Here is a 16,632-nt window from a genome sequence, read left to right on the forward strand (position 1 = left end):
ATTTTGCATGTATTTTTTAATATGTTATGTTTATTTAAAATGTGTTTTTAAATGATGAAACAATTTTATTTTGTATGTATTTTTAATATGTTGTGTTTGTTTAAAATGTGTTTTTAAGTGTATAAATTGATAGTATTTTCTTAAAAAAACATTTTATTATTTAAATTGTACAAAATTTACAGTTTTTGCTAAATATATATATTTTTTGTTTCTTTCTAAAATTTAGAATAATTAGATTACAATTTTTTGACGTGAAAATTGGTGGAAAAAACTAATTGTGCAAAATTCACAACTCAAAACTTGTTTTAATAAGGTGGGAAAACTGATCATAACTCAATTGCCAAACCAACACTCTCTGGTTGCTATGCTTTGTGCAAAATTCACAACTCAAAACTTGAAAACTTAGCATAACTCAATTGCTAAACTAGCATTGATGACAACCCTCCTTGGTTGCTATCCCCACACACTGACTCATCACTATTATTCAAGAAAACCACGTCACCTGGAGGTTGACTCATGACCATTATTCAAGAAAAATCACCACCTAGAATAACCTACTGATGGTTCGTAAGGGGCAGGCTAACCTGGTGATGGTTCGTAAGGGCGCAGGTAGGTTTTCACTCCTGCAAGATGCTTTTGGATCTTGGGTAGTTAACTTGTTTCCTTACATCCTAGGAAGACAAGCTTTTAACCAAACAGAAATAGTTTTAGGGCAAACCCAAAACTCAACTCAAAATTTGTTACCAAGACCCAACAAAACAAAAAAACTCTAAAACTTAAAATAATAGACTACGGTTTTCAAAATGGCAGAAAAGTGATTAAAAATGCAAAAGGGAACCTCCTTTTTCAAAGAAACGTACAATACATTTCATAAGCAAACGGGAAAGGCGGACCAGTGAAGGGGAGAGACGAGCCAAAGGAGGGTGGACGAGTGAACGGGAGGGAGGAGCCAAAGGAGGATGGGGTGGGCACTTGCGTTGCACGGAGGAGCAAGAGATATTGCTCGCACAGTAACGCCGGAGCGCAGAGAAATAGCCGAAGTGGGCCTTCGCCACTGCCTTCAGATCGGAGTTGCTGCTCTGAAAGAGTCTCGTACAGCCCTGGATGTCGCCGAGATTGTGGTCAGTAATTCTTCCTCCTAAGTCATTTCACTTGTTTTCTATCTTTTTGGGATTGAAACTGTCCTGGGCTGTGTGGCTTCGGGGACTTGTAAGTAGGCCCGATACAGGGACGAGGATCGAACTTGGACCGGTTGGTCACAGCACACCAACTAGTTTTTAAGTTTATGCTTTCAACCTTTTGATGATTTTATCATTTTTAAAGTTTTGGAAACAATTGTTAGCCCTCTGTTATTCCCAAGAAAAAGGATTATCACTGATATCAACTGATATTGAAAAGAAGGGCAGTAATCGACAACATCTATTTCCGTTGCCTGTGTTATTACTGTGTAATAGTTGAAGGGTTGGCAGTTGTCAGCACGATGTAACGCTCAGCTCACTTGTTCACGATTGATTGGAGGGCAGACATACTCAAGTTTACAACGCAGTGTACATCACTGCAGGGTGGTTGCCATGCTTGCTTTGCGCATTCAGAAGAGTCTAAACTATGATATATACATCAAAATGTGTATAGTTGGAAATACTTAACAATATGTACACTTCACCAGCTATTCTATGTATGCTATGTTACGTGTATCAGATATATAATTAACGGTATAAATTTATTTTAAATAAGGATTTAATATGGGTATAAATTTATTTTAAATAAGGATTTAAGATGGACATAGAGGATTAATTTTTTCTTGGGTGCACTTTTTTTACAATGTAAAATTAATGTGTGATTGTTTAAATTGCATTTTTGAATACTAAATAAAATATATAAGACCAAATAAATAAACATTATAACTATAAAAACTTATTTTTCATGATATATATATATATATAATTTTTTTTAAATGATATATAATATATAAGCAATTAACATTAAAATATTTTACATAATATGTACATCCATACATTTTATGACGCAAATTAAAATAGTTTTTTATTATTAACATATTTTAATTATATGTCAATATTAATTAGTATTAAAATATTTGATCAATAACCAAATTATAAGATTTAAACATTTTACTCACATTTTTTTACATCTAATTATTTTACAACATATACATTTTTATAGCTCGCATTAATTTTCTATTTAGAACATAATTTTTAACTTTTCTTTTTATTTTAAAGGGGAACGACCAAAACAGAGAACACATCCCCTACTACTAGATTGTAGAATGAGCCTCTCCGCTCAATCAATGTTTAGATGCTTTTATTTACTAGATAAACTTTTATACACATTACAATGTTTGACATCATTATGTAGGGTTGAAAATTACTAACCCTTTCTATATATAGGGAGTAATGATTTATATATTTTAATGTATATATATTAGTGTTATTATATAAATTAAATCACTAGTAAAAATTAGAAATATTTTAAATTTCAAAATACTTATTTCATGATAAATCTTATATTAATAAAAAAATCTATAAAAAATAATTAAATTACAATTTTATTGTAAATTATTATCATTGTTATTATTAATCATAAAAAATATTAATATATGATTTAAACATATATACATTTAAAAAATTAACAAGTTTTTAAACCATAAAGATCCACTTTATTTTATTATAAAAATTGTTAATTTAATAAATAAACTTTGTTATAATACCATGACTTATATTACATATGCTCAAAAAAATCATAACTTATTTTATTATCAAAATATTTTATATAAAATTTATTTTATAATATAATTTTAAAATTAAATTAAAAATAAATAAATAATCTAACTAATTTATTTTTAATATATTATATGAATATTCAATAGAAGTTAAATTACTACATCTATATTAAATTAAATCTCTAGAATTTCTATCTGGAAATAAACATCATTATTTAAAAAAGTAGTAGAAACATTACTATTTTTTGTAGGTATGGTTGGATTACATCTTCCTTGTGTCCTGATCACCATTTATCTCAAACTGATATGAAACATCATTATTTAAGTAAGTAGTTTTTAAGTGATTTTTTAGATGATTTTTTTTTTTTTTTTGGGGCTAAATCTGTTGTTTAAACTGATTTTTTAACTGCGTATATAGATTCAACACCCTCAAAAATTTTTGAGGCGCTTAAAAAGAATTTATCTATCTAACTTGTGGTTTCAATAAATCTCTACCGAATTCTAGATGAATTAAATCAGAAAATAAACTAAAAAACTTTCTAAAAATCACACTTACAACTACTCATTTAAATAGTTAACACATATCCAATATCAACCTTTATAATAATGTGCACATCCATCACCATACTCATGTCATGTTGCAATGTACACTGCACGTATGTCCCAATCCAATCCAATCCGATGCCTAATAAACTGACATATATATCATATTGTGCATCAGTGTGCGGGTGCTTTATTGCATGGAGAGCATCATTACATCTATATGCTATGCTGGGGTTATCCATGGTTATATTTCAAGAAAATGCTGCGATACGTGTAGTTGCGTTTCAAAGAATTCCAGATTAGACCGTGGATATCCAGTAAATATTGTATTTGTAGCCGCACTGGTCGGTGCTTGATCGTTGTTGGGAGTTCTCTCGGCGTTTGGTGAATTGTTAGCTTTTCCTGTAGTGTTTTTTTCCAAGGCGCTGTCTATCATATTTTAAGGAATTGGGTAACATGATTATGGGGGAGATTATGATATTTTATTCTTTAAATTGCATCTTTGAATATTCAAATAATTCAGTCCGTGAAAAATCGTGGAGCATTGCGATTGTGTTAAAATAAAATTCCCCAATTTCTACTCAATTTCGAGATATATAAAAATTTACGTGAAATTTTTCGAGAAATTGCGCCATGAGATTACTGCGTTTCTTCCCTTGCTCAGAGTTCCGTCGTATGCCTGACAAATTTCAAAAGATCGCTCCGTTAGATTATTGCGTTTCTTCCATTGCTAAGACACCCGTCAATCTCTAAAGCCTCGTTAGCTTTCCCTGCGTTTCTTCCATTGCTAAGACATCCGTCAATCTCTAAAGCCTCGTTAGCTTTCCCCTTTCTTTTTACGGGAGAAAAAAAACCATTTCTATATTAAATAAGCTGTTACATTTCCAGAAAATATATAACCACAATGTCTGTGAAATAAGGAAACACCAAAATAGGCAAAATAGACCGCTGAATTAAAAGGAACAGAGCACTCCCGCTGCAAAACAGGGGAGCAACCCTTACAGCATGAAAAAGCAATCGAGCTGTCTGATCACAAAGGTCAAATCATAATGACCAGCATCGCCTTCCAAAAAACAGTACAAGGGAACCTCATGCAAAGGGGAAGGCCCCTGAGCCAATAATGACACCCTACTCCAAGCACTCAAAATGAATCTGTCCAGGTAGTGCAGAAATTCCACGATTGAAGAGCCAGTTAGCCTCGGAATTCTCCACCCTTAATATATGACAGAAAGAGACAAAGTGGAAACATGTCTTCATAAGGCAATCTGGTTAATCTAGGGGCCATCCAGTGGCATAGACTCTATGACACAACCAGAGAGCACTTCTCCAAGGCCCAGTCTATAGTCACCTTAGAATCTCTAGTGATCACGATTTCCACTGCCGCAAGCCACAAAACACATTTGAGGGTATCCCATAAGGCCTACACTTCAGCTCAGCTCTCGTATTGGTGCCCAAACCACTCGATCAAAGAAAGTTGAACCCCAGGAGGGGGAGATGGTGATAATTGCACAACAACCACACAATCCCATCCACCGAAGCACCATCGAAGGAGCCAATTAGAAAGGTCTGCTCAAAGGGTTTGTAGGACCAACCATGATCCAGGTGAATATTGGTGGCTATCCGCTTATTTTGCTTGGACCCCCAACATTGTCTCTTTTATTTTTTTCGGTTTCTTTAATTGTAGCACAATTTACTATTTTTGACAGTTTTTCGGGTCCTGAACTTCCGGAGCCACTTTAAGGCTCTAAATGACGTTTTTAGGGAAAACAAAGAGACCGAAAATGTCTCAAACCCGCTTGCTGATTTGTTTTCGGCCTCCTCTTTGATATCTTCGAAACGAGGTATTATGATAACCAAACGAAGATTGTATGCCAAAGTTATGACTCCGGGAAATTGATGTACCAATTTACCCAAATGGGGCCCACAGTGTTGGAGCTTCATCTTTTGGGGTTAGGTTTTTGGATGTTTAAGGTTTTCCATTGTTTCTCAATAATAGATAAGCCTTTGAGCCTCATTGTAACACAGTTCAAAGGCATGTAGCCACCACATCTCTTCTCAGAGATAAGCTACCATCGCCTGAGCTAGTTTATTTCCATTCTGTTTGTAAGCATATTTCAGTATTCTGATATTAATGAAATGAAGCGTTATTTCTGCCGAATTTCTGTATTTATGGTTATATGTATAATTTGTTGCGTCCCTGTTTAAGTTCGAATCAGTGGTATTAGAGCGGTCTGCTCTTTCTCTATTTTTCTTTGCATGTCCCCAACAAGGTCCGAGTATAAGGAATCAGGGCTCGATCTGGTTGAACCTTTGCAAGACCAGCCTTGCAAACCTCGACGGCCTCCCATGGCGAAAGAAAAGAAAGACGAGGAGGTAGGAGATTCCAAAATATTGCTCAAGGAAGCCCTTGAGCGACAGATGAACGCGACGATGGATAACTTTGCCCAGATCCTTTGACGGCTACCCATAGGCGACACATCTTCATCCAACAACCACTCTGGAGGCGCCATTCCTTTTAAGGTACAAGATAACTTCGATATTCCCATATTTGAGGGCCAGATAGATGCAGAGGCTGTAGATAAATGGTTGAATCTGTTGGAAGGATATTTTTCAGTTCATGACTTTTCCAATCGGGAAAAGATTACTTTTGCACTTCTCAAAGTCGTCCCACATGTCAAGGACTGGTGGGAAACCTAATGTGAACAAAAGGACGAGAGGGAATCCTCACTGTTTTCAGCTGCACCCACTTGAGATTCTTTCCGAGATGCCTTCAAGGAACAATATTACCCTATTGGGAGCTATGAAAATAAATACATAGTGGACCATGCTATGGAAGGGAAGGGACCAAGATGTGCTGAAGTTCACAAATGTTTTCGATACCCTCCACACGAAGTTGGGTATCAAAGATTCTGAGCGGCATTTGGTGCTCAAATACTGCGACTGTTTACACAAGTACATCCAGGACGAGATGGAGTTCCTGGACATCTCTTCGCTCGGCATGACATACAGATACACTGTCAAGATTGAGCAGAAGTTTAAACAGAAGAAGCGAGACTTTGGATCTGCGAATCCGAAGTAAGGAAAAAACGCCCCCAAACCACAAAGCAAAGGCCAAAGCCAAGGCGGGGCAACCTAGGCAACCCGCCGAAGCCGCAAGCAAAGAAAAACACCACGAAGACAAACAAGGATACGAGAAAATGGTGAGAGTTCCATAAGAGCTCCACTCACAACACTAGTGAGTGTCAGGCCAAGCAGTCACTGGTGGCCGCGCTGAAGGGTTCCGAATCAGATGCATGTTCTGACTCTAAGTCAGAACCTGAAAAGGGGAATGACAAAGGGAAGCAGATCATTGATGCAGAGCCTAGTGCCACCGTGGCCACCACCAAGATCTAGAAGAATGAGCCTGAAGATCCAAAGGAGGGGGAATGCCTCTTCCACTCACAAATGTGGGTGAAAGGTTCTCCGCTGCAGTTCATTGTCGATAGCGGGAGCCAAAAGAACCTCATTTCAACAGAGGTCGTGAAGCGGTTGGGCCTACCGATGACAACACATCGCAGCTGTACACCATCGGGTGGCTTCACCAAGGATGAGATCTCCGCGTCAGCTAGCAGTGCCACCTTCCCTACAACATCAAGCCCTTCACGGATGAGGTATTGTGTGATGTTGCTCCTCTTGAAGTTTGTGATGTATTATTAGGACAACCATACTTGTGGAAGCGACATGCTGTATATGAGTCTAGACCTCGCTCTGTGATTATTACTTTGGGCAATAAGTTGTACAGGATACCGGAGGTAGCCTCGCCTACTGCCATCTCTTTGATCACTGTAAAGCAATGCAGTAAGATCATTTCCCAGACCAGGAAATTTGTTTTCCTTATGATTTGCCCTTAGGGAAAGAAGAAGGTTGTGGCCACGACTTCTAGACAGGGTTCCTTCGCATAGCAGCAGCAGATGAACAAGGTCGTGGAGGAGTACATGGACATTTTCGCTTCACCTACAGGGGTACCTCTACACTGTTAGGTCAAGCATTTCATCGATCTGACCGCGAGCGCGCTGCTACCCAATGGATCGATCTATCGACGCTCTGTTCTGGAGAACATTGAGATCAAGAGGCAGATTCAGGAGCAGTTGCAGAAAGGGCATATTAGGCCAAGCTCATCACCTTGTGGGAGCTCGATTGTATTGATATAGAAGGACGGGACCTGGAGACTCTATATTGACTATCGGGCGCTGAATAAGAACACTGACTGAAATAGCTACCCAATCCCACAGATTGATGACCTTCTGGACCAGCTCAAGGGGGGGCAAATATTTAAGCAAGTTTGACTTGAAGTCCGGTTATCACCAAGTGCCTATCGAACCCTTCAATGTGTGGAAGACCACCTTCAAATCCAACGAGGGCCTTTTTGAATGGTTGGTCATGCCTTTCAAGTTTATGAATGCCCCCGCAACCTTCATGAGATTGATGGACGACATTTTGCGACCCTTCACCAATGCATTGGTGGTGGTGTATATAGATGACATCTTGATCTTCAGCCGGAGTTAGGAAGAGCACCTTCGCCATATTCGACAGGTCCTTCAAACTATTGATTTTGGGTAGCATCGGATGTGCTCTAGCCACGAAAATTGGTGGAGAGGCTAAGGCACATGAGATCTCCAATACCTAGAAAGGGTTTGGGCAAATTCTAAACAGTTTGGGAGATATTAAAATAATTAATATTTTTAATGGAGTCCCTAAGTCTAAACTTAAGGAAATTAATGTGAATTAATATAAAACTGTGTTAGAAAGGTCCAAAAGTCATGGATCAAGCCAGGTCTAATCTTAGCCGTTGATTAGGGACTTAATTTCGACCGTTGATTTGTGAACGAGAAAAGTATAAGAGGAGGCTTGAGGGTCACTTGGAGAACACACCAAGAGATCAAGAATTCGACTTTCTGGCGCTGGGTTTGCTGAGAAAGTTGAGAGTGATAAGAGTTGCAGCTAAGGGGCAGTGAATACAGAAGCAGAGAGGTAGAGATAGCACTGGGAGGATCAATGCAGTAGCCGAAGAGAGGGATGCAGAAGCAGCCAAGAGCTGCGCAATGTCTCAGAGGGCCAGCGTGGGTGACACAAAGAACCAGAGGGTTGACGTAGTGCCTCCAGACGCTAACACAGGCCAAGCATGAGTGATTGGGCTAACACTGGACCAGAGAGAGGCTGATGCAGTCCCTAGAGGCTGATGCTGGGGTTTTGTGGGGTAGATTGGAGCTGTGGAGCTGCCAGAGTGTTTATCCGCGGTTTCAGTCGGAATATCTGCTTCCAAGTAGAGAGGTACTACTGCCGAGATTTTTCTTAGTTGGGTGAGCCGGATTTGGTGCCCAGATTGTGTTCTGAAATTGCTTAATAAATCAAACCCTCAGAGAGCTGCACCGGTTTTCCCGCATTGGGTTTTTCTGGGGACATTAGTCCAAAAACAACGGTGTCACTTGTGTGCTTGTTTCTATTTCCTTCAGTTGATGATCTGTAATGTGTTGAGCATGCATTTGTATTTATTTCCAGTATTTACATGGTAAATAACTTGTTAATTAACATAACAAGTAGGTAGGAATAAATCAGTAAAGTGCATGAAGGGTTTCTAATGTGTCAGACTTAGAAATTCCAACATGGTATCAGAGGATGGCTGCAGATCACAGGAGAACTGAGGACATCAACCGAACATAGCAGCAGCAACAGAAAACAGCTATCCCGAGTGACAGAAGCTGTTCCTAGCAGAGTAGCAGCAAGGAAGGGGCGACGCAGTGCCTGCATCATCAAGATTGAGCCAGGAAAAGATAGCGCAGAGGTTGAGGGAGGCAAAGGCAGGCTCACGCAGAGGCCAGGAGGGTTGGCGTAGTTCGCTGAGGAGGCTGATTTGCCGGTGCCGGGATTGCGCAGAGTGTAGGAGCTCTAACCTTCAGTTTGTTGGGGTTTAGGAAGCTGTGGGTAAGTTGCAGAGTGGAGCTGGTGGGGTACTGTAGTTAGAACAATACCTAACAGGGTAAGGCCAAGGTAGAGGGAGTTGTTGCCGAGGTGGATTTCTAGCCAAGGAATCCAGATCAGTGTTGCAGTTGCACAAACAATTGGAGAGGGGCATCTCGACATTGGCAGAAGGGTTTCCAGGAGGGAAATCGAGGCTCAGAGGAGTCATACCGAGAACTTCCAGGAGGGAAGTAGAGGAGCAGCGAAATGGCACTACACGGAGTAAGAGACCAGGACAAACTGGACGGAGCCTCAAACTTCGTAGTCTGGAAGGCCAGAATCTTATCCGTACTAGACAGGAATCGTGTCAAGCACTTCGCCTTGAGGACGATAGCTATCCCAGTTGACCCGGCTGATAACGATAGGTACGAGGATGCAATGGCGAGGGCTAAGAGTATCATCCTTGATGGGGTCAAGGATCATATAGTACCACATATTGCCGAGAAGAACATGGCACAGGAGATGTGGGAGGCCCTGAGCAAGTTATATCAACATACTTTCGTGCAGAGGAAGATGCTACTTGAAAATCAGCTGCAATCATACCATATGGAAAAGGGAGAACAGATCGACCCATTCCTTAGTCGATTGAAGCAGATCCGGGATTAACTGACTTCCATAGGGGCAATGCTGGATCCAGAATTGATGGTGAGAACAACCCTGAATGCAGTCTCAGAAGACTGGGAGGTGTTTGTCCAGAGCATACTGGGCAGGGCGACCCTTCCAGATTGGGAGGAAATGCGGGTTGCTCTTCGCCAAGAAGAGATCGGAAGGCTGAGCAAGGCGGCAAGGGGATCAGAATCAAGAAGGAGGAGGAGGAAGATGTTTCCCTCGCGTCTGAGGGAAAGCAGGAGAAACGGAAGAAGAAGGACCTCTCCAAAGTCAAATGCTTCCACTGTGGGGAGCTGGGTCATTATGCAACCCAGTGTCCAAGAAAGAAGAGTAAGGGAGAGGCCTCCGAGACCAAGGCAACACTAGCAAGGGCAGAGAAGGAAGTGGAGACAGACGATGATTGTGCCATGAGTGCTCATGTGCCACTTCAGAAGAAGTGGGGAGACATCGAGCTGTAGTCAGAATGACTACAAGCGATGAGGGGTAGGATCCTCGAGGTACCCAGCCTCTTGGATTAGACCTTGCTATGGGAGCCCCGAAGAGGAGTAGCAGTCTTGGCGATGTTAGTAGAGACGGATGCGGATGGAGCGACAGAGGGAGCTACGTTGCAGGATTCCTAGGACAGCGCGAGGCTAGCAGGCCGCAACAGTGCGAGAGGCACGAGGGTGTTGCATCAGTGTAGGATGGCACAGAGAGGTGTGCAACGATGCGAGATACATGGAGTTGTTGCAGCAGCGCAGAGGTCAGAGAGGGAGCACTTGTTAGTGACAGAAGGAGCTTTAGCATCAGGGGTGTTTCTAGCTTGACGGAGATGTCAAAGTTGGGAGATCAGTTACTTACTTCTCAGTAATTAGGTTGCAGTGCAGCAGCTAGCAGTGGTAGTGCTATGGGCAGCACGATGCAGCATGATGAGAGGGGTTGCAGTGCAGCGGTTAGCAGTGGTAGTGCTATGGGCAGCACGATGCAACATGATGAGAGGGGTTGCAGTGCAGATGCAGCAGTGGCAGTGGCAGGGCCATGGGCAGCAACACGGATGCAGAGGGAGTTGCAGTACGGATGCAACAGTGGCAGTGGCATAGCCATGGGTAGCAGTACATGATGCAACAATGCAGAGGATGTTGGGCAGTAGGCCTAGCATCAGCACAGGGACCAATGCGGGATGATCAAAGTGATGCTCAGTGAGGAGTATTACTAGAGCACAATCCTCGCTAAGAGGGAGTGTTGATTTGGGGTAGCATTGGATGTGTTCTAGCCACAAAAATTGGTGGAGAGGCTAAGGCACATGAGATCTCCAATACCTAGAAAGGGTTTGTGCAGATTCTAAACAGTTTGGGAGATATTAAAATAATTAATATTTTTAATGGAGTCCCTAAGTTTAGACTTAGGGAAATTAAAATATTAATGTGAATTAATATAAAACTGTGTTAGAATGGTCCAAAAGTCATGGATCAAGCCGAATCTAATTTTAGCCGTTGATTAGGGACTTAATCTCGGCCATTGATTTGTCAACGAGAAAAGTATAAGAGGAGGCTTGAGGGTCACTTGGAGAACACACCAAGAGATCAAGATTTTGACTTTCTGAGGCTGGGTTTGATGAGAAAGGTGAGAGAGTAATCAAAGTTGCAGCTGAGGGGCAGCGAATACAGAAGAAGAGAGGCAGAGATAGCACCGGTAGGATCAACATAGTAGCCGGAGAGAGGGACGCAAAAGCAACCAAGGGTTCATGCAGAGCCAACCAGGGCTCACGCAGAGGCAACCAGGAGCTGCGCAGTGCCTCAGAGGGCCAACGTGGGTGACGCAAAGGGCTAGAGGGCTGACGCAGGCCAAGCAGGAGTGACTCTGGGCTAACGCTGGACTAGAGAGAGGCTGACACAGTCCCTAGAGGCTGACGCTGGGGTTTCGTGGGGCAAATTGGAGCTGTGGAGCTGCCGGAGTGTTTATCCGGGGTTTCAGCTGGAACAGTGTTGCGGGGGAGTGGCCCCCCCCCCCCCCTCGAACCCGCTCCCGAAGCGCGCTCCGGGCGGGAGCGGCTCGGGAGCGGGTCGGGAGCGCGCTCCCCAAATCGCTCCCGGACGGGAGCGATTTTGGGGAGCGCGCTCCAGTAAAAAAATTTGTGCTCCCTGGTCTGTGAGGGAGCGCTTCAGGGAGCGATCGCTCCCGCGCTCCCAGAGCGCTTTTTAATGCCCGGGAGCGATCGCTCCCTGATCGCTCTCGGGCATTAAAAACGCTCCGGGAGCGAATTTTAAAAAACCAGGAGCGGTTCGGCGGAAAAAAATTCCGCCGGACCCGAAAAAACAAAAAAATTTAACTAATTTTTTTTGGTTTATATGCCCAATGGACCAAAAAAAAATCATTTCAATGAGATTGAGCTTGAGCTTGAGAGCTGAGGAAGAGCAAAGGAGCAAGGAGCAAGAGCTGAGGAGCAAGGAGCCAGAGCTGAGGAGCGAGGAGCAAGTGCCAAGGAGCGAGAAGCAAGTGCCAAGGAGCGAGGAGCAAGCTTGCAGAGGTAAGTAACTTAATCATTTAGTTAGTTTAGTTGGTTAGGTAGTTAGTTTGTTTAGTTTAATTTACCTGTTTGAGTTTAAAGATCATTAATTTAAATTAAATTAATAAATTAAATGAATTAATCCCAATAAACTAAATTAATTTGTAGATTCAAGACTCAAACCCTACAAACATCAAACACGATGGACCTGGGGATTTTTATTGGCATTTTCCTCTTCCTGGTCCCTTTTCTGGTTATTATGGTGGTGGAGAGTAGGAAACGGAGGGGGCCTGAAACTGAAGAGGTGGATGAAGAAGCCGGAGGAAGTCAAATAGGTGAAAACCCCAGTGAGGAGGATGTGGAGGAGGGTGAACATGAGGGTCAAAAAACTAAACAAGACCAAACTCCATTGTGGAAATATGTTCAGAGGGCTGAAACAGGGAGAGGGGGTGGAACCACTAAATTTCATTGCCCCCATTGCAACACTGATTACACAGGCTCATACACTCGTGCTAGAAGACACCTTTGCGGGAAAAGGGCATGGGATGGAGAGAAACAAATAGGAATCAGAACTTGCAACGCGGTGTCAACAGCAGATAGAGCCAAATACATAAAGGAAGAGGAGGACGCCCAATACAAAGCAAAAAGATCAAGGGGTTTCTTTGAAAGCTCACAAAGAACTCCTTCAGCATCCTCCCAAGGCAGTGGATATGGACATGGAGGCTCAGGGTCATCATCTTTACGCCGTAGAACCATATCAGATTTCCTTGATGAGGGGTGTAGGAATGATGTGGATTCAAAAATTTACAGGTTCCTCTATGCAAATGGGATACCATTCAATGTTCTACGCTCACCTTATTGGCACGAAATGGTTTCTACCATAAATGATGCCCCTAAAGGATACAAGAGCCCTGGGTATGACAAGGCAAGAACTGTTGGCCTTGATCATGAAAAAGCAAAAATATCACATTCTTTGAATAAAATGACAAGTTCTTGGACTGACAATGGGGTGTCCATTGTATCTGATGGATGGACAAATGTAAAAGGCAAGCCATTGATAAGTGTTCTTGCTGTGTCCCGAAGTGGTCCCATTTTTCTAGCTGCACATGATTACTCAGACAAGTTCAAGACCGCTATCAACATTGCAGAAGCATTGCTTGAAACAATTGAGCGTATTGGCCCATACAATGTCATCCAAGTCATCACTGATAATGCTCCTAATTGTAAGGCAGCGGGAGCAATTATTGAGGATAGATACCCGAACATATTTTGGTCTGGATGTTTGGTTCACACATTGAACCTTCTGTTGCATGATATTGTCAAAAACAAAAATGAACAATACCAATGGATTGGTGATTTGTACAAGAAAGGAAAAAAAAATGATAAAATTTATTACAAATCATAGCAATACCCATGGCCTTTTCCGCAGTCACTCGAGATTGGAGTTGCTGAAGATTGCGAGGACTAGATTTGGTAGCTATTACCTCACCTTCAGGCGCCTTTTGAAGGTAAGAGAGGGTTTAGCTAGCATGGTATCAAGTCCAAATTGGCAGGTGTTAAAGGAAAGGGCTACAAATGTAGCTGACATTGCAGGTTTTGAAACGGTGGAGGAGGTCGCTCTTGATGGGCAGTTTTGGACAACTGTGAGACAGGTATTGGATTTCACCAAGCCAATTTATAACATGATTCGGTTTGCAGATACAGACAAACCAGTGATTGGCGAGGTGTATGAGCAAATGGATACCATGTTGGGGGAAATAAAAGACATTGTTAATAACAGAGATCCCGACTTGTACAATCTGATTCACGATTGTGTGTGTGAACGGTGGAAAAGGCTTAACCTTCCACTACATTGCTTGGCGTATATCCTTACGCCAAAATACTACTCAGATTCTTGGTTGGGCAAACCTGCAGCAGGGGGTGGTGTTAGGACCAAACCCCATTTAGATTGAGAGGTAACTAAAGGATATCTGGATGCATTAGAAAAGTTGGTGCCTGACAGGGAGGAATGTGCAGCTGTGCGCCTTGAAATAGGCAGATACTTCACTGGCAGTGGTTTGTATGGTAACTTCCATGCAATGGACGACAAAGATAAATTTGATTCTCTCACATGGTGGGAAACATATGGCGGCGACGGACTTTTGCGAAAATTGGCATTGAAAGTTCTTGCACAGGTTGTAAATTCTTCTTCTGCAGAGAGGTGTTGGAGCACCTACAGTTATATACATAATGTGAAAAGAAACAGGCTCAACGAAAACCGAGCAGAAAGCTTGGTTTATGTGCACTACAATTTGAGGTTGTTGAGCCATTACTGTGATCGGGCTAATGAAGATCCCACATATAAAATTTGGGACAATCACCCTGAGGACGACAATTTGGAGGATGGCATTGTACATATGGAAGAACTAGAAGATGAGCTTGTACGGGATGAAGCTGAAGCAGCTGCAGCAGCCATGCCACCTCCACCTCCACCATCCAGTAGCAGTTCTCGGGGCCCGAGTCTTGTTCCATTGCTGTTGCCACCTCCATCGACACCCTCGCGTGGAGGCTCTAGTTCTGGTCGTCGGTCTGGGCGGGAGACTCCTAGAAGACCACCACGACCTACTTATACTCCTGGAGACTCTCGTGGCAAGGGCCACTTGTAGATTTACAGTTTACTTGTCTTTTTTAGTTTCTATTAGACCTGTCACTTTAGTTTTCATAACTGTTCAGTGTTGAGTTTTGAGTCCTTGACTCTTGACTCTTGACTCTTTCATATCATTACGACATTATGATATTTTTTGTAAACATTATATCACTGTGACAATGAAAATTTGAAGTTTGAAGTTGGGCCTTGGCAATTATAACTCATTGGTAATGATTGTGAATTATGAATATGATGCTTTGTGAAAGACTAAAGTTGTTTCATTTCATCTCATTATTCATGTTTCATTTTATAAATTTTTAACATTTCATATCATGTTAACAGTTAGAAGTTAGGACTTAGAAATATCTTCGATATTACTTCTTGTAATGGTTAAACTTGGCTTACAAGTACAACTTGTTACTTTGGTGATCAATGATGATAAATGTTATTGAATTGAATGTTATTTTAATTTATTATTTTACTAAGGTTGATGACGATTATAATTTCTAGATGATTGATGTGATATGGTTCAATGATCAATTTATGTTTTTTTATGTTTTTTATGTATATTTCATCATTCTACATGTTTTTGTTGACATATATGTATCAAAAATTAAAAAATATAAAATATATATATTTTTAAAAAATCGCTCCGGGATTCGCTCCCAAACCGGGAGCTTCTGAAAATGGTCGCTCCCGCTCCGCGCTTCCGCTCCCGCTCCCAAGTAACACTGAGCTGGAATATCTGCTTCCGAGTAGAGAGGTACTACTGCCGAGTTTTTTCTCTATTGGGTGAGCCGGATTTGGCACCTAGATTGTATTCTGAAACTGCTTAATAAATAAAACCCTCAGATAGCTGTATCGGTTTTCCCGCATTGGGTTTTTCTGGGGACATTAGTCCAAAACAACGATGTCACTTGTGTGCTTGTTTCTGTTTCCTTCAGTTGATGATCTGTAATGTGTTGAGCATGCATTTGTATTTATTTCCAGTATTTACATGGTAAATAACTTGTTAATTAACAGAACAAGTAGGTAGGAATAAATCAGTAAAGTGCATGAAGAGTTTCTAACGCGTTAGACTTAGAAATTCCAACACAAACCCTGCGACAACACAAGCTGTGTGCCAATTTGGAGAAATGCACTTTTGGCATGACCCAGGTTCAATATCTAGGGTACATAATTAATGAGTAGGGTGTGCATGTGGACCTAGACAAGATGCAAGTCATTCGGGATTGGCCAGTCCCAACCACTCTAATAGAGCTCCGTAGCTTTCTAGGTCTTGCCAATTTTTACTGCAGGTTCGTGTTAGGGTTCTCTCATATCACTTGGCCTTTAAGTCAAGTCACTAAGGGCGGAGCGAAAGCAAAGTTGTTTTGGTTCGAAACCGAACAGAAGACGTTTTCCGATTTGAAGCATCGCCTCTGCTTTGCTCTAGTGCTCACATTACCAGACCTGCAACAACCATTTGAGATTGAGACAGACACCTCTGACTATGCTATTGGTGTAGTTCTTACTCAGCGGGGGCATCTAGTAGCTTACCACAGTGAGACACTTTCAGATACAGTCCAAAAGTATCCCACTTACGGTAAAGAAATGTATTCCATTGTGCAGGCCTGTCATAAATGGAAGCATTAC

At 41.7% G+C, this 16,632-nt stretch overlaps 1 protein-coding gene across 2 annotated transcripts in view; it reads left to right on the forward strand.

The window, feature by feature from the left end:
* The first annotated feature begins 849 nt into the window (after nt 1-849).
* The window catches only part of LOC149202704 (isoaspartyl peptidase/L-asparaginase 1-like), a 132,090-nt gene continuing 116,307 nt past the window's right edge, over nt 850-16,632 (forward strand). The window contains exon 1 of one of the 2 annotated variants that reach the window (XM_089403221.1): nt 850-1,121. In XM_089403221.1, coding sequence (XP_089259347.1) covers nt 960-1,121 — 162 coding nt within the window. In that variant the 5' untranslated portion in view covers nt 850-959. The remainder of the gene's footprint in view (nt 1,122-16,632) is intronic. The other variant, XM_089403220.1, reaches the window with a different exon arrangement.

This window comes from Pinus tabuliformis, chromosome 2_1 (genome assembly GCF_031772625.1).
Source record: "Pinus tabuliformis cultivar Carrire ecotype Pingquan chromosome 2_1, CPIR1, whole genome shotgun sequence".
Taxonomy (NCBI): domain Eukaryota; kingdom Viridiplantae; phylum Streptophyta; class Pinopsida; order Pinales; family Pinaceae; genus Pinus; species Pinus tabuliformis.